General features: G+C 42.3%; 1 protein-coding gene and 1 non-coding gene across 8 annotated transcripts in view; one reads left to right on the forward strand and one right to left on the reverse strand.

Moving 5' to 3' along the window:
- The window catches only part of LOC105500026 (Dmx like 1), a 175,787-nt gene extending 160,289 nt beyond the window's left edge, over window positions 1–15,498 (reverse strand). For 2 of the 7 annotated variants that reach the window (XM_024787129.2, XM_011772923.3), the window contains exons 1-2: window positions 15,386–15,498; window positions 14,827–14,928 (exon numbers count right to left, since the gene is read on the reverse strand). In XM_024787129.2, coding sequence (XP_024642897.2) covers window positions 14,827–14,913 — 87 coding nt within the window. In that variant the 5' untranslated portion in view covers window positions 14,914–14,928; window positions 15,386–15,498. Of the gene's footprint in view, window positions 1–14,826 lie in introns of all 7 variants that reach the window. The other 5 variants (XM_071098562.1, XM_024787128.2, XM_011772924.3 and 2 more) reach the window with 4 other exon arrangements.
- Window positions 15,499–17,106: 1,608 nt separating this feature from the next.
- On the forward strand, window positions 17,107–17,205 carry LOC112423385 (small nucleolar RNA U13). The gene has a single exon (XR_003013858.2). It is a non-coding gene; the product is annotated as a small nucleolar RNA U13 (small nucleolar RNA).
- The last annotated feature ends 904 nt before the right edge of the window (window positions 17,206–18,109 follow it).

Below are 18,109 nucleotides of genomic sequence, written 5' to 3' on the forward strand. Positions count from 1 at the left end.
CCCACTTTCACCACTTTTATTCAATACAGTACTAGAAGTCCTGGCCAGAGCAGTTAAGCAAGAGAAAAAAATAAAGAGTAACCAAATTGGAAAAGAAGTCAAATTAGCCTTGTTCACAAATGATATGACTGTATACTCAGAACAGCCTTAAGACTCCACCAAAAAAACCTGTTAGAATGGATAAACAAATTCCGTAAAATTCCAGGATGCAAAATCAACATTCAAAAATCAGCAGCATTTCTATACATCAATGGTGTACAGAACAGCATATACCATTGTATGCTCACCAACAGTGAGCAATCTGCCAAAGAAATCAGAAAGCAATCCCATTACAACAGCTACAAAGAACAAAAAACAATACAGGAATTTATTATTATTATTATTACTATTTTATTTATTTATTTTGAGACAGATTCTCACTCTGCTACCCAGGCTGGAGCGTAGTGGTGCCAATCTTGGCTCACTGCAGCCTCTGTCTCCTGGGTTCAAGCCATTCTCATGCCTCAGTCTCCCGAGTAGCTAGGACAACAGGTGCACACCACCATGCCCGGCTAATTCTTTTGTATTTTTAGTAGAGACAGGGTTTCACCATGTTGGCTAGGCTGGTCTTGAACTCTTGGTCTCAAGTGATCTTCCCTCCTCAGCCTCCCAAAGTGATGGGATTACAGGAATGAGCCCCCGTGACCAGCCAGAATTAATTTAACCAAAGAAGTGAAAGATCTCTACACAGAAAACTATAAAATTGATGAAAGAAATTGATGTAGACACACAAAAAATGGAAAGATATTCCATGCTCATGGACTGGAAGAATTAATATTGTTAAAATGACCATACCGAAAACAATTTTAGGATTTTTTTTTTTTTTTGAGATGGAGTTTCACTCTTGTCGCCCAGGCTGGAGTGCAAAGGTGCAATCTCGGCTTACCACAACTTCCACCTTCCAGGTTCAAGCGATTCTCCTGCCTCAGCCTCCCGAGTAGCTGGGATTACAGGCATGTGCCACCACCACGCCTGGCTAATTTTGTATTTTTAGGAGATACGGGGTTTCTGCATGTTGGTCACTCGCCAGTCTCGAGCTCCCAGCCTCAGATGATCCACCCGCCTCAGCCTCCCAAAGTGCCAGGATTACAGGCGTGAGTCATAGCACCCGGCCAAAGATCGTTTTTTCTATTTCTGTGAAGACTGTCTTTGGTATTCTGATACAGATTACATTCTTCACAGAAATAGAAAAAATGACCCTACAATTTATGTGGAGCCACAAACACCCCAAATAGCCAAAACAATTTTAAGCAAAAAGAACCCTTTTGGGGAAAAGGGCAGGCACGGTGGCTCATGCCTGAAATCCCAGCATTTTGGGAGGCCGAGGCGGGCGGATCACTTGAGGTCAGGAGTTTGAGACTAGTCTGGCCAACATGGCAAAACCCCATCTCTACTACAAATACAAAAATCAGCCAGGCATGGTGGTGCGCACCTGTAATCCCAGCTACTTGGAGGCTGAGGCAGGAGAATCGCTTGAACCCAGGAGGCAGAGGTTGCAGGGAGCCGAGATCGAGCCACCACACTCCAGCCTGGGAAACAGCACAAGACTCTGTCTTAAAAAAAAAAAAAAGGAAAAAGATATGAACAGACATTTCTAAAAAGAAGACATACAAATAGCCAACAGATATATGAAAAAATGTTCAACATCACAAATCATCAGAAAAATGCAAATAAAAACTACAAAGATATATCATCTCACCCCAGTTAAAATGGCTTTTAACAAGAAGACTGGTGACAGCAGATGTTCTCAAAAGATGCAGAGAAAGGGGAACCATTGTACTGTGTTGGTGGGAATGTAAATTAGTACAACCACTATGAATAACTGTATGCAGGTTCTCCAAAACCTAGTAACTGGTCAGGCACGGTGGCTCAGGGCTGTAATGCCAGCACTTTCAGAGGCCAAGGCAGGCAGATCACCTTAGGCCAGGAATTTGAGACCAGCCTGTCTCACATAAAACCCCATCTCTACTAAAAACACAAAAATTAGCCAGGCGTGGTGGTGCACACCTGTAATCCCAGCTACTCAGAGGCAGAGGCAGAAGACTCCCTTGAACCCAGGAGGCGGAGGTTGCAGTGAGCCGAGATTGTGTCACTGCACTCCAGCCTGGGCAACAGAGCAAGACTCTATCTCAAAAAAACCAAAAACCTAATAACTGAACAACCATATGATCCAGCAATTCCATTATTGGGTATATATCCAAAAGAATGGAATTCAATGCATCAAAAAGACATTTATGTGCCCATGTTTATTGCAACACTACTCACAGTACCCAAGATAATAAAATCCACCTAAGTGAGTGCCCATCAATGGATGAAAAAAGTGTAGTATATGTACACAATGAAATATTATTCAGCCATTAAAAAGAATGAAATCCTGCCATTTGCAGCAATAAGGATGGAACTACACTTTGGGAAGTCAAGGTGGGCAGATCACTTGAGGCCAGGAGTTTGAGACCAGCCTGGTCAACATGGCGAAACCCATATCTATTAAATGTATACACAGACATATATATACACACACAGACATATATATATGCACACACACATATATATACACACACACACATATATACACACACACACAAAAAAAAATTAGCCAGGCATGGTGGCACATGCCTGTAATCCCAGGTACTCAGGAGGCTGAGGCACAAGAATCACCTGAACCTGGGAAGCAGAGGTTGCAGTGAGCCAAGATCAGGCCACTGCATTCCAGCCTTTTTGAGATTCTGACTCAAATGAATAAATAAAGAAATAAACAAACAATAAAAAGGATGGAATTGGAGGTCATTCTAAGTGACATAAGCGAAGCTCAGAAAGACAAATATATCACATGTTCTCATTCATATGTGGGAACTACAAAAGTGGATCTCATAGAGAGTAGATTGATGGTTACCAGAGGGCTAAGGGTGTTGGTGGGGAGGACGAAGAGAAATTGAATAATTGGTACTAATAAACGTTTGATAGAAGTCATAAGACCTAGTGTCAGACAGATCAGTACTGTAACCGTAGTTTACAATAATCCATTGTATATTTCAAAATAGCTAGAAGAATTCGAATAGTTCTAGCATAAACACAAATATTTAAGGTGCTGGATATGCCAAGTACAGTGATTTAATCTTTACAAATTATATGAATGTATTAAATTATCACACTTTGAAAGCATGTACATCTATTATTCATCAATTAAAAAATAAAATAAGGCCAGGCATCGTAGCTCACGTCTATAATCCCAGCACTCTGGGAGGACAACGCGGGAGGATTGCTTGAGCCCAGAAGTTCATGACCAGTGTGGGTAACACAATGAGACCCCACTCTACAAAAAATTTTAAAAATTAGCCAGGCATGGTGGGACGTGCCTGTTGTCCCAGCTACTTGGGACACTGTGGTGGGAGGATCTACTTGAGCCAAGGAGGTTGAAGCTGCAGTGAGCTGTGTTCACACTACTGCACTCCAGCCAGGGCAACAGAGTGAGACCCTGTCTCTAGAAAAATAAAATAAGCCAGGCATGGTGGCACATGTCTGTAGTCCCAGCTACTCAAGAGGCTGAGGAAGCATGACTGTCTAAACTCAAGAGTTTGAGGCTGCAGTGAGTTATGACTGCGCCACTACACTGCAGCCTGGGAAACACCGTAAGACTCTGTCTCTAAAAAAAAACTAAAAATAAAAAAAATAAAAATTGATTTTATAAAGCATTCTAAGAACATATTAATACACACACACATACACACACACACACGTTATCTTAAAACTTTCTCTGGGAAATAATTATGTCAGCAATCAATTCAGACAACAATAAACTTAGGCTCCCGAAGGGCAAGAATCATGTTTATTCATAATTCTTTCTCATATTTTTAGATAGCAGGACCCCAAATGCAGTAAAAACTCAATTTTTAATTCCAAAGGAACTCTTTTCTTAAATCCTTTATCACTTATGGACAAAAATTACCTTCGAATACACACAAGAACAAAATTCTCCATGTACAGACTCAATTTGTCCCCATTAGTTAAAACGAAAAGGTTAAGCAAGGGCACCTCTGGTTAAAATTGGTAAAGTGTAAGTTGGTCTTCAATCTTTGTTTCTGCAGCTCTATATCTTCTTCAAATTAACTTCTCATCTACACTTCTTGCATCCAATACTTAGGGGTTCTTATTCCTCCTATAAAAACAAAACGTAACCAGACGCCAACTATATATACCTGTTAATTGACTTAAGTCTGAAGACGTTTGAGTCAAAGTATGTTCTCAAGCAGTTTTTACACATTAAAATATGTTTTATTTTAAAAAGGTTCTGACTCAGGTAAAGATTTTAGCTACCAATAAACAATGCCTCGCACACATACGGCATCAATAAATGTTAGTTAAATGAATCAAGAAAGAGTGCTATTTCTGTGGGGAGGGAATGGAAAGCTGAAATCACACTTCCTTACCCCAAGGCCTTCCAAGAAGTCATCTGGATTTGACTTTTTGAGGATTCTAAGCTGGGAGTGAAGAAGGGGAGGCAGCCCAAACGCAGCTGTCTTCTTTGCCTTGCCCACAACAGACAGCTTAGTCCTTGGAGCTCTTCTGATTCCAGCACAGGTTTTCTTTGTCCCATTTGTCCTCATGTATTTACTAGGCCCTACCTTGCCAGCTGTTTGGAATGCAACATGAAGTCACTGCCCCTAGAGGTAGTACAATTCTAGTGGGTAACAACTGAAAAAGCAATTACAAGATAGGCTACAAATAGGAAGATCATCTAGTCTGAATAGCGACATCTAAACCAAGGTTTTAGGGATCAGTTAGCCAGATTTACGCCTTTTTTGCATAGGGAGGGGGAATTGAAACGCTGCCTGAGCAGCTTGTGAAATGGCTTGGAAATAAGAAAGCATTTCTTACTGTATAAATGGAAAGACGTTAGATACAGCTAAAGTTTAGGGAGGCAACTACTGCAGGGAGGAGGAAAAGTGATGAGAGACTAGAAAAGTACAGTAAAATGCATTGGGAAGAATTCACACTTTATCCTAATCTGCCTTTTAAAATGGTCCCTCTGGCAGTATTGTTTAAGTTGAAGACAAGCATGATTAAATACAGGGACACAGGTTAAAAGGCTATTTCAACAGAGTAACAGCACTACTGAAAAGACAAATGGAAATACATTAAAATTACTCAGAAGACAGAATCTACAGGGCTTGACTGATTGTATAAGAAAAATGTAGATGGATTAGGTGTTAAGGATATTTCCAAATCTTTGGCTTAAAAAAAATAGCTGGATAATGGAACCATTCACAGAGATAATGAACACAGGAGGACAAACAAAACAAATGGGGGTGTGGGTTGCAAGGTGCACCAAGGTAGGGGAGTTGACTGAGTATGGAACATTTTACTTATTTTATTTTAATTTTGAGACGAAGTCTTGCTCTGTCACCCAGGATGGAGTGTAGCGGGACGATCTTGGCTCACTGCAACCTCTGCCTCCTAGGTTCAAGCGATTCTCCTGCCTCAACCTCCCGAGTAGCTGAGATTACAGGCACCTACCACCACACCTGGCTAATTTTTTGTATTTTTAGTAGAGACAAGGTTTCACCGTGTTGGCCAGGATGGCCTAGAACTCATGACCTCAAGCAATCCACCTGCCTCAGCCTCCCAAAGTGCTGGGATTATGGGCGTGCAAAACATTTTAAAATTGATTATTTGTAGTAACTTCAAGTGGAACAATCCAAAAGGTATTTAAAATTATCAATATGAAGCTCAAGACAGGGATCTCACCATCACAGACTATACACCAGGAGCTGCATGTAGAATGAAACAAGAAGAGGACCAAGGCCTGGTAGGCCTGACGGTCACCAATATTTAAGGTATAGACAAGAAAGATATCTTGCAAAGAACATTGAGAACGACTAAGAGGGTGGGGTTGGGGGGCGAGTATGGTATAACTAAGCCAAGGAAAGTGAAGGAGAAAATGATCAACATGACAAATGCCAAAGAGAAAGCAAGATACAGAGGAGATCTGTTGATTCAAATTAGCATCAATGTGGTTACCGGTGACTAAGCAGACAAAAGCTGCCAAAGTACAGTGAGTTAAGAAGTGAGCAGGACATAAAAGTGGCAACAAATACAGACAACTCAAGGACTTTGACTCTGAAGTCAAAGATAAAGAGGGACGTGGCATCAAAGGATTTTCTGGCTGGCTGTTTTTCAAGATGAGAGTTTAAAGCATGTCTTAGAACCTCTGGAAAGAAAAAAGTGGAGATAACTTTAGGGCTGAGATCCCAGAGACAGCCTGAAGAGATAAGATCCAGGGCACCAGGAAGACGGATTAACCCTGGACAATTCTGGGGGACATCTATTTTACTGTACCAGGAGAAGAGAAGGAAAGAATGGATGCTGATGTAAGTCGATTTTTCGGCTTGTAGTCAAAAATGAGGGAGCTGCTATCTGAATGATTCCAGGCAACAAGTTTACATGAGTTAAGAGAGCACTGGGGTGGGAGGTTTCAGAAGGTGCAAGAAAGGAAAAATGAGCAGATGGGTGGGAGGATTCCTGGAAAGCTTTGAGGTCCCATCTGAGGTTGGCAAACATGACTTTGTTTTCCACAGGAATTTCTTTACATCGTCTAGTAGTGCTCACAAGATATACAGGAACATGAGACTGATCAAGTGTGTGGAATTTTATCAGACTGGTGTAAATAAAAAGGGTCAAGAGAGTTAAAGGATACTGGCAACAAAGAGTGTTGCTAAATTAACTCATGCTAAATTATATAAATTAGGAAGTTAAAATGTGTAGCAATAACTGTGAAACAACAGGTAATAAGCTCAAGAATTAAAGTCTGATTTCCATATAGTTATCTTCATCCTGCGACACAAGCATGATATGAACTCCTTGATCTCACAGACTGGGTGCAGTGGCTCATGCCTGTAATCCCAGTACTTTGAGAGGCCAAGGTGGGAGGATCACTTGAGCCAGGAGTTTGAGACCAGCCTGGGCAACATAGTGGGACCCCATCTCCGCATAAAATAAAAACAAAAATGTGCTGGGCCTGGTGTGGCACACGCCTGTGGTCCCAGCTACTTGGGAGACTGAAGTTAGAAGACTGATTGAGCCCAGGAGGTTGACAGTGCAGTGAGCTATGATCCCACAACTGTACTCCAGCCTGGGTGACAGAGCAAGACTCTGCCTCAAAAAAATAAATAAAATAAATATCTCACAAATATGTGCTAAGAACAGAGGAATCAGTGCCCGGACAAATAATTCATGCTCCAAATCCATGTAAGTGGTCTCGTTTCTAAAAGAAAAGGACATATTAAATCTCCAGTTTCCATGTTCTCAATACTAGAAAGTTTGTGAAAATAAAAGTGAAAATATGAGCCAGGTGCAGCAGCACAGGCTTGTAGTCCCAGCTACTTGGGAGGCTGAGGCAGTAGGATCGCTTGAGGCCAGAAGTTCTAGACTAGCCCTGGCAACACAAAGAGACCCCATCTCTAAAAAATTGTTTTAAATAAATAAATGAAACAGAATGGGCTGTGCATGATTTTAAAATAATCCTTGTACCACTAAATTCTTAAATAAAAATAATCTGTCTACCTGATTTTAAATAAAAACCTAAAACAGCCCAGGTATGGTGGTTCACACCTGTAATCCCAGTACTTTGGGAGGCTGAGGCAGGTGGACTGCTTGAGCTCAGGAATTTGAGAACAGCCCGGGCTACATGATGAGACCCTATCTGTACTTTAAAAAAAATAAAAAAATTAAAAAAATAAAAATTTTATATATATATATATATATATATAGAGAGAGAGAGAGAGAGAGAGAGAGAGAGACGGAGACGAAAAAAATACAAAAAAAAAAAAAAAATAGCCAGGAATGGTGGCACGTGTCTGTGGTCCTAGCCACTTGGGAGGCTAAGGTGGGAGGATCACTTCAGCCAGGAGGCAGAGGCTGCAGTGAGCTGAGATCCACTGCACTCCAGCCTGGGTGACAGAGTGAGGCCCTGTCTTAAAACAAACAAACAAAAAAAACCTAAGATGTAATACAACACATGAAACTTCTAAATCAAAATGTAAAACTGGTTTTACAGATCTGTCTAAAATAAATTATTCACAAAAATTCATTTCAAGGTGCCCCGACTATAATGTAGGAGGTTATCAAAACAATAATAGGAGCACCAGCCTATCAAATAAACTGTCGATGTCACCAGCTGCTTCTGTCAAAAGATCTATAACTACTGGGCACAGTAGGGCACACCTGTCATCACAGGGAGACTCACCTGAGCCCAGGAGTTCCAAACTGGCCTGGGCAATATAACAAGATCCTGCCTCAAAAAAATAAAATAAAATAGCACTGGACCTGGTGGTTCACCCCTGTAACCCCAGCACTTTGGGAGGCCAAGATGGGGGGATCACTTGAGGCCGGGAGTTCCTGGTCACGCCTGGTCAATATAGTGAGACCCCCATCTCTTTTTATTTAAAAATGTTTTAATTAAATAATAATAATAATAAAAGATCTGTAATCAGAATAATCTATTATTAACCAATAAAATTAAATTGACAAAAGAAAATCCTTCTATTAGGCACATACAGCATTAGGTTTATCAACTTTAAAACTAAACACGGCCGGGCGCGGTAGCTCAAGCCTGTAATCCCAGCACTTTGGGAGGCCGAGACGGGTGGATCACAAGGTCAGGAGATCGAGACCATCCTGGCTAACACAGTGAAACCCCGTCTCTACCAAAAAATACAAAAAACTAGCCGGGCGAGCTGGCGGGCGCCTGTGGTCCCAGCTACTCGGGAGGCTGAGGCAGGAGAATGGCGTGAATCCAGGAGGCGGAGTTTGCAGTGAGCTGAGATCCGGCCACTGCACTCCAGCCTGGGTGACAGAGCGAGACTCCGTCTCAAAAAAAAAAAAAAAAAAAAAAACTAAACACGATGCACAGGAAGAACTGAGCCACATGTATGCTATCAAGCATATAATCAAAATGTAACTTTCAACCTGAGTCACATATGTGCTATCAAGCATATAATCAAAATATAACTTTCAACTTTAAATTTTGGCAGAGAATCTTCTCAAATATTCTAAATTTCTAAAATTCAAGGCTGTAACAGTCAGCATTCTAGTTTTAATCAACAATACCAGGTAAACACCCCCAAAAAAATCCTTTTGGTATATGTCCTGTTTAAATGACACAGGTTTTAAGTCTGGCATGCAGTAATTATTATCTTTAAAATATAATAAAGTATTGAGAACTAGTACCATTTCAATTATTTTAAAGGTACTTTAACACTATAAAACTTTATGTTTTGGCAGGGCACGGTGGCTCACGCCTGTAATCCCAGCACTTTGGGAGGCCAAGGCGGGCGGATCACGAGGTCAGGAGATCGAGACCATCCTGGCTAATATGGTGAAACCCCGCCTCTACTAAAAATACAAAAAATTAGCTGGGCGTGGTGGTGGGTGCCTGTAGTCCTGGCTACTCAGGAGGCTGAGGCAGGAGAACGGCTTGAATCCGGGAGGCGGAGCTTGCAGTGAACCAGATGGCGCCACTACACCCTAGTCTGGGCGACATGGTGAGACTCCGTCTCAAAAAAAAAAAAAAACTTTAAGTTTTAAAACAGGCCAACATATTTTAAAGTCCAATTTAGTACTTGTACTATTATATGCACCACAAACATCTTTCTCTTTCTTCACATATGAGCAGTAGCAATCTTTCCCCTTCTATATTCTCCCCAATCGCAAAGACTCACATGTCCCCTTTCAAAAAAAAAAAACCTTCCCACCCTCCTGATTTGACAATCACACCGCTACCAATAAAAGTTTCCTTAAAGTGAACACAACAAAGCTAAACTCAAGGGTGCTTATTACAGAAAGCTGATGAAGAAGACTGCTTATTCAGCCCTATTTCTCTAATGACACTCTCATAATTGCAGTCTTCTGATTTCTAATCTAGATTCCCTTAGCTGGAAACATTGAGTTTTCTAATACTAAAGGGAAATTGGAGCTATAACATATTTGCTTTCCCTCCCATAGCCAAGGTATAACTCCAAATCAGAGATAGGAAGTCCTATATATTGGCACAATCTTTCTGTCTCAGAAATTATCTCCCTTTCCATGTCATTCAATTCACAGTTTCAACCCTAAGTATGGATAAACTACAGAAGAAAAAGAAAAAAAATGTATCATATCAACAGTACGCATAAAAATAGAATCTAGAAATGTAGATTCTAATTAGTCTTCTTTTTAACTTGCTGCCTTTTAGAAACAGAATATATTCAATTCTAAAAACAAAAATTGTAGGCTGGACATGGAAGCTTACATCTGTAATCCCAGCAGCCTGGGAGGCTGAGGTGGGAGGATCACTTGAGCCCAGGAGTTAGACACCAGCCTGGGCAACATAAGGAAACCTTGTCTCCTTTTTTTTTTTTTTTAATTTTTTTTTAAAAAAATTTCCTACTAAGAGCAGTAGGAAATTAACAAGGAAAAAGGCATGAAGGAAGCATTCCAGTAAATAAGGAAAAAATAAGGAATTTTTGCTTAGTATACCTGAAGTCTCCCCTAGTTGCTCACTTGATGTTGATGATAAAATGCCTAACAACTGACTTTGAAAAAGAAACTAACAGGCAGGGCACGGTGGCTCACGCCTGTAATCCCAGCATGTGGGGAGGCTGAGGCAGGCAGATCACTTGAGGTCAGGAGTTCAAGACCAGCCTGGTTAACATGATGAAACCCGTTTCTACTAAAAATACAAAAATTAGCTGGGCGTGGTGGTGTGTGCCTGTAATCCCAGCTACTTGGGAGACTGAGGCATGAGAATAGCTTGAACCTGGGAAGCGGAGGTTGCAGCAAGCTGAGATCGCGCCACTGCACTCCAGCCTGGGTGATAGAGTGATACTCAATCTCAAAAAAAAAAAAAAAAGAAACTAACAGGAATATTCATTTGGACTCAAATCTAAATGATTAAAGCTATTCTTAAATACAGCAATTATTAATTATATTACTGTAAGGTTTCTCTATCCATTTTTCATTAATTCGACCATGACTTATGAAGTACTTTCTGTTGTTAGGCATTACAATATAACCTTAATTTTATGAAAACTGACATTTTTGAGAGTTTTTCATGTGCTAAACCACAGACTTACAGCTTAGCACTTTTTCATGTAACAACTCTATGAATAATACTATTTTAGTCCCATTTTACACAGAGAAAAAAAGAAATTCAAAGAGTAGAACTTGCTAAGGGATAAACAGCTAATTATAAGGGACCACACTGGAAATCAACTCCAAGTAATGACCTTACTGTTAGGTTTAAACACTCTTTCAGTCACTGTTCTAAGTGCTCACAATGAAGGCTGGGAAGTCACACACATACAATACACAAGGCAAGACTGGTTAATGATATAATAAAGATGCAAAGAAAGTGCTCTGAAAGCACAGCAGAGATAGTCATTGCCCACAAGAGGGTTTCTCACTAAGAGCAAAGTCAAAACAGCTTGATGCCTGTTGAGGTAGTAAAAAAAGTATCTAATACTTAGATATGATTAACCTGCACTGGTAATTTCATATTTTCAAATCTAGAAAATAGGAGAAGTGGCATTCAGTTTCATTTCCATTTAAAACCTGTCAGACTTTATGAGTAAATCAAGATCTCACATCTTGTAATCTTTCAAACCAAGAACAGGTAAGATATCTGCAAACACGCAAAGGGAGGAATTACAAAAACAGGACTGTCCTAAGAGAAGGCACAAAGTACCAGAAGGAATAAAAGAATTTTTCAAGGGAAACTACAAGAGGAAGATGTCATGCTCCACTTCAAGTAAAATGCAACTGAGGGATATTTTAGTCTTCACATACCATCTACCATTAATGTTTGCTATTTTCCTATCAAAGAAAAGTCAAAATCAAAAGAGGTTAAAAACAAAACTCAAGGCTGGGCGCAGCGGCTCACGCCTGTAATCCCAGCACTTTGGGAGGCCGAGGCAGGTGGATCACCTGAGGTCAGGAACTCGAGACTAGCCGGACCAACATGGTGAAACCCCACCTCTACTAAAGAATGCAAATTAGCCGGGCATGGTGGTGCATGCCTGTAATCCCAGCTACTCGGGAGGCTGAGGCAGGAGAATCTCTTGAACCTAGGAGGCGGAGGTTGCAGTGAGATGAGATCACGCCATTGCACTCCAGCCTGGGCAACAAGAGTGAAACTCCATCTCAAAAAAAAAAAACTACTCAAGAAGTAAACAATAGATTCCGCCTTTTAACGAGAGGAAAAAAAAAAGGGTGATTTCAAGAGAGATAAATTTAAGGTGTATATAAGTGTCCAGGATAATGAGCATAATCAACTTAAAGAGTCAGGGATGGATAGGCTGCAAAGGAAAACCATGACTGTCAAATCCTTAAAATTCCATCAAAACTAAAGAGAGCTGAGCTCTCTTTATACTTAAAAATTATTTTTACTTTATTTACTGAATGCTTCCAGAGACCTGGAAGAAATCTGCAGTAGGCTTGGTGGGAGATTAAATCTTACTCTATGGAAATGAACTTTAAAATTCAGCAGAACTGACCAACAAGCTACGTGATGGTACAGGATGACCATCTATCTAATCCTTGGCATATTAACTGATCTCTCCTTAAAAATAATACAGAGACATTCACCAAGGTTTTATAGAGGAATGCATCCAGGTATATAAATAGGCCATCATACTGTATATGCTCTGAAGTTCACACCACTGCTTACACAGATTGTGAATGCCTTCTTAGAAAAAATTCTTAGGGCTGGGCATGGTGGCTCACACCTCTAATCCTAGCATTTTGGGAGGCATAAGTGGGAGGATCACTTGAGCCCAGGGACTTGAAATCAGCCTGGGCAACATAAGGAGACCCCTCTCTACAAAAAATAGAAAACTTAGCCAGGCGTGGTCATTAACATCTGTAGTCCTAGCTACTCAGGAGCCTAAGGTGGCAGGATGGCTTAAGCCAGGGAGGTCGAGGCTTCAGTGAGCTGTGATCATGCCACTGCACTCTAGCCTGGGTGACAGAGGGAGCCCTCATTTCAAATTTTTTTTTTTTTTTTTTTTTTTTTTTTTTTTTTGAGACGCAGTCTCGCTCTGTCGCCCAGGCTGGAGTGCAGTGGCCGGATCTCAGCTCACTGCAAGCTCCGCCTCCCGGGTTCACGCCATTCTCCTGCCTCAGGCTCCCGAGTAGCTAGGACTACAGGCGCCCGCCACTTCGCCCGGCTCATTTTTTGTATTTTTAGTAGAGACAGGGTTTCACCGTGTTAGCCAGGATGGTCTCGATCTCCTGACCTCGTGATCCGCCCGTCTCGGCCTCCCAAAGTGCTGGGATTACAGGCTTGAGCCACTGCGCCCGGCCCTCATTTCAAAAGTTTTTAAAAAGCAAAAGTTCTTAGAATTTACACTGGAGAAAGAATTCATATAACTTTAGCAAATGACAGAGAATGCAACATTATTATCCTATAATTTCCCAGTAGGAAAACCTTCTAAGGATGATGTTTTATTTCCCTCTTAAGTAGCAAGAGCAGAGAGCAATGCCCAGCTGTAAGGAAATTATAGTTGCTCACTGGGACCCTCAGAGCTCACTCTTTTCCCAAGTATTCAGGCTGGGCAAACATTTAGAATCGGAATCCCGATGAATTAAGATGTGTATAAGTCAATCTAAAGGAGAGGTACAGTCTCTATTTGAAAGCAAAATGCTTGTTGGCACAATTCTAAAAGTACAATTCAGGCATTAAATGCCTGCACCATGTTAAATGCTGAGTATTATTTATTCTGAGCAACGAAGACCACAGAAAAATTAAAAGCAGAGAAAAAGATTAGAAATTTAAGACTCCTAAACTTGGGGCATTGGTTACGTTGTTTACTTTGTGTCACTTATACAAAATTAAGTTTTACTTTTTTTTTTTTTAAAGGAAAAAAGCCTACAGCACTCAGTATTCCCAGGCAGTAACAAGTTTTACTTTTAATCACAACTAAAGAGGTATCTACACAAATTGTAGCAAAAATCATTAGCATTATAAATTTATGTAGACAAAAGTATCATGTGCAATTACTGACTTATAGTTTGAAACTGTTACCTTTAAAAAAAAAAAAAAAAAAAACTATAGTTAAGGCAGAAAATGCCACTATACTGACAAGTAGCCCGAAGTCTGGTGCTCTCTTCTTGTCAATATGTGACCAATGAAAAGCAAGTTAAGCAACCTTAACCTGGGATTACCGGGTTACTGTAAAATATCCAAGAAACATTGTTAAAAATGAAAAGGCTTTTTGCTTTCCGAAGTTATTTCTCAGGGAATTTGAAAAGAAAATAAATGAAAAGCACTGTTCTCAAAGCTAGTTGTTGATAGCAAACAATTGGTAATTGTTTTGAGACACCCACTTTTTTTTTTAACTACAAAGATACTTGACCTTAACTTAGAATACAAAATGAAACCAATCCCCATCATTCCTAAATTTAATAATTTGAACCTACAGAATGGTATAAAAAGCCTCCAACTCGTTACTCAACAAAGATTTTTGGATAAACGACTTTGGCAAAGCACCCCGGTCCAAGGAAGTCAGACCAAAAACTTTAAAAATCCTACAAAACACTCTCTAAGTTGAGTTCAGGCTCCAAACGGTATCTCACTGACCGAAATGGTTTTGCTTCCTTAGTTCTCAAGGGCCAGGTCTGCCCGGCTCTGGGTGGTAGGGACAACCCTGGGGCGACAAGTCGCTCGCGCCTCTGCCCGTCGTTCTGGGCCGAGCTTGGCCCAGAATGACGGGCAAAGGCCGGGCCACGGGCGACGCGAGGGCCTCCTTCACTCACCGTGAAGCGCTGGTCGCCAATGCTGCCCACGGAGAAGCAGTGGTCGCCAGGGTTCACAGCCCCGGTCAGCACCTGGTGCAGGTTCATGTCGGCGCCCTAGTCCTGCAACGGACACCGCATCCAGCTCATGCCACGGGTCAGCGGCCGCTTCCCTCCCTCCTTCCCTCAGGGGCGGCGGCCGCTCTTCGGTGGCGACAGCAGAAGCAGCGACAGGCGCCTGGAGCCGGAGCCGCTCAGCTGGGGCCCGCGACTCATCCCGAGCCCTGGAGGGCGAGGCCCGGAGGGGGCGGGTCGGCGAGCGGGCGGAGCGCCGGGCTCCTTAGCGCACCTGTCACTGCCCGCGCTGGCCCAGGTGAAGCTCAGGGTCCCCTCACCAGCCACGACCCGGGGCCGACTCACTGGCCAGGAAGGCCGCGCTCTCCACAGACTTCCTCTGGACCTCGGGCAGCCACTCCTGACCCAGCCCGAGTGGCGGAGGCAGAATGCGCTCGCACTCCCCGCCTGACCTGTCCCTTCCCGGCTCCGGTGCCCGCCACCCCCGCAGTCCTCCGCCACTCACTACGCGACTGTGGATCCCTGCGGCCGAAATATCGCGAGACTTCGCTCGACGTAGCTGTTACTGTGGTAAAGGATTCACTTTTTTACCACAGTATACTTATCAGCAAGTGAACCTAAAAACGCCTCTTCTAGTCAGAAACTGGCCAATCCCGATCCCCGGTCCATCTAGGGCTCCGCCCACCGCCGAGGATAAGCCAATCTCTTTGAGGCTTGTACAGGAGAACGCCGTGCGTTTGAGCTTGAACATGATAAACCTGGCAGAAGCCTGATGAACCCAGAATGAGTGAGATGTGGTAAGTTGTGCTTTAGGTTAGGGCTTAATCTAACTGTTGGGCCAGAAAATTTGAAGGGGAGAAGTGCATCCTAAATGGAGTTGCAGTTTCCTCGGTTCTGGTATGACTACAAGTCCCAATATGCACCGCTCCCCTGGCGGCCCGAGTGTCTCTTAAGTAAATGTGACCCTTGAAACGTCTACGTTAGCAGCTTATTGGTTTCTCCAGCTTTGCGCGTGTTTCCAAGTGCCTAAACGGGATGGTTTTTGAAAGGCTCGAACACTTACTTGACAAGTAGTAAAGTGGTATTTTCTTAGCCTAAGTTACCTTAACACATGATTTGAAATAGTGCTGGCAATAACAACACACCAGCCCAGCATTAAGCTTTTGTTTTCGAAAAGAACCTAGGAATTCCGGAATGATCAGAGTCACAGCTACAAACAGATTCAACTCTCATTGTATTTTGACACAAGTTTTGTATTGTAATTGACAAACATCTGTTTATGTCTCCCCCTGTATACGTAAGCCCTTTTGGGATAGAGAGAAACAGGACACAAGTGTGCCCCTAATGTCTAGCACCGCACCAGTCCCACCCATTCAAGGTGTTCTGTAAACGTTGCATGAATGTGTATAGAAACTCTCCAGATAGACCGGGCACAGTGACTCACACCTGTAATTTCAGAATTTTGGGAGTCCGAGGAGGGCGGATCACGAGGTCAGTAGTTCGAGACCAGCGTGGCCAACATAGTGAAACCCCATCTCTGCTAAAAATACAAAAATTAGCCGGGTGTGGTGGCTCCCGCCTGTAATACCAGCTACTCGGCAGACTGAGGCAGGAGAATCACTTGAACCCGGGAGCTGAGGTTGCAGTGAGCCAAGACCATACCATTGCACTCCAGCCTGGGTGACAGACACTCCATCTCAAAACAAACAAACAAACAAAACCCTCAAAAAACTCTCCAGATAGGCCGGGCATGATGGCTCACACCTATAATCCCAGCACTTTGGGAAGTCGGGCGCGGGGGAGGGTATCACCTGAGGTTGGGAGTTCGAGACCAGCCGGTGAAACCCCGTTTCTACTAAAAATAAAAAACTTATCTGGGCGTGGTGGCATGCGCCTGTAATCCCAACTACTCGGGAAAGTGAGGCAGAAGAATCGCTTGAACCTGGGAGACGGAGGTTGCAGTGAGCCGAGGTTGCGCCATTGCACTCCAGCTTGGGCAACAAGAGAGAAACTACAAAAGAAAGAAAGAAACTCCCCAAATGAAACAAGTGGTTTTTAGAATTTTACTAAATTTGTTTTTTATATGCTTTTTTTTGTAGTATAAAGACTTCAAACTATAATAATACTTGGATGGGACAAGTACTAGTAACTTTATTTCCTTTTATTTGTACTGCATTTTTTGCAATGTACATTTACTTTGTCTTGTAATAAAAAGCTACTTACGAGTTACTTTTGTAGTTCATAAGTGTGATGATTGTGTGTTCACACTTGTGTGAGATGTCCCTCCCTCAAACCTTGTGCCATCTGCACATTACCCATCTGATGTGGGGGGAGGGGAAATCCCGAAACTTACAAAAAATAATGAATTTCATTATGTATTCCAGGCTTTTCATAAGATGACGGACAAAACTTAATTTGTCTTTTTTAAGAATAGATATATTTTTGAGGTCTAATATACCTACAGTTTGACTTGTCTTTTATTATTTCAAATTATACTTCAAGTGCTTTTTAATTTTATATTTTAGAACCAGAATCAGGATTGTTGTATGTACTTCTGTGGGTCCCACATAAATTCTGTGACTGGCCCATAATTTACATGTTTACTCATTCTATTTTGCCTAGTTGTTAGTTTTGAAGAGCATTCCATATATGAGAATGAAACTGAGCAACAAGAGGCCGGGCGCGGTGGCTCACGCCTATAATTCCAGCACTTTGGGAGGCCGAGGCGGGCGGATCACAAGGTCAGGGGAGATTGAGACCATCCTAACTAACACGGTGAAACCCCGACTTTACTAAAAATACAAAAAATTATCCGGGCGTCGTGGCGGGCGCCTGTAGTCCCAGCTACTCAGGAGGCTGAGGCAGGAGAATGGCGTCAACCTAGGAGGCCGAGCTTGCAGTGAGCCGAGATCACGCCACTGCACTCCAGCCTGAGCAACAGAGCTAGGCTCCGTCTCAAAAAAAAAAAAAAAAACTGAGCAACAAGAGTAGTCAGGGAATCTATGATCCATTCCTGATTCTCAAAGTAACTAGCTGTGTGACCATGAAAAAGCCTGTTTAAGTTTGTTTGTTTGTTTGTTTGAGATAGAGTTTCACTCTTGATGCCCTGGCTGGAGGGCAATGGCACGATCTCGGCTCACTGCAATCTTTGCCTCCTGGGTTGAAGTGATTCTCCTGCCTCAGCCTCCTTAGTAGCTGGGATTACAGGCATGCACCACCACGCCCGGCT

Source organism: Macaca nemestrina, chromosome 6 (assembly GCF_043159975.1).
Source record: "Macaca nemestrina isolate mMacNem1 chromosome 6, mMacNem.hap1, whole genome shotgun sequence".
Classification (NCBI taxonomy): Eukaryota; Metazoa; Chordata; class Mammalia; order Primates; family Cercopithecidae; genus Macaca; species Macaca nemestrina.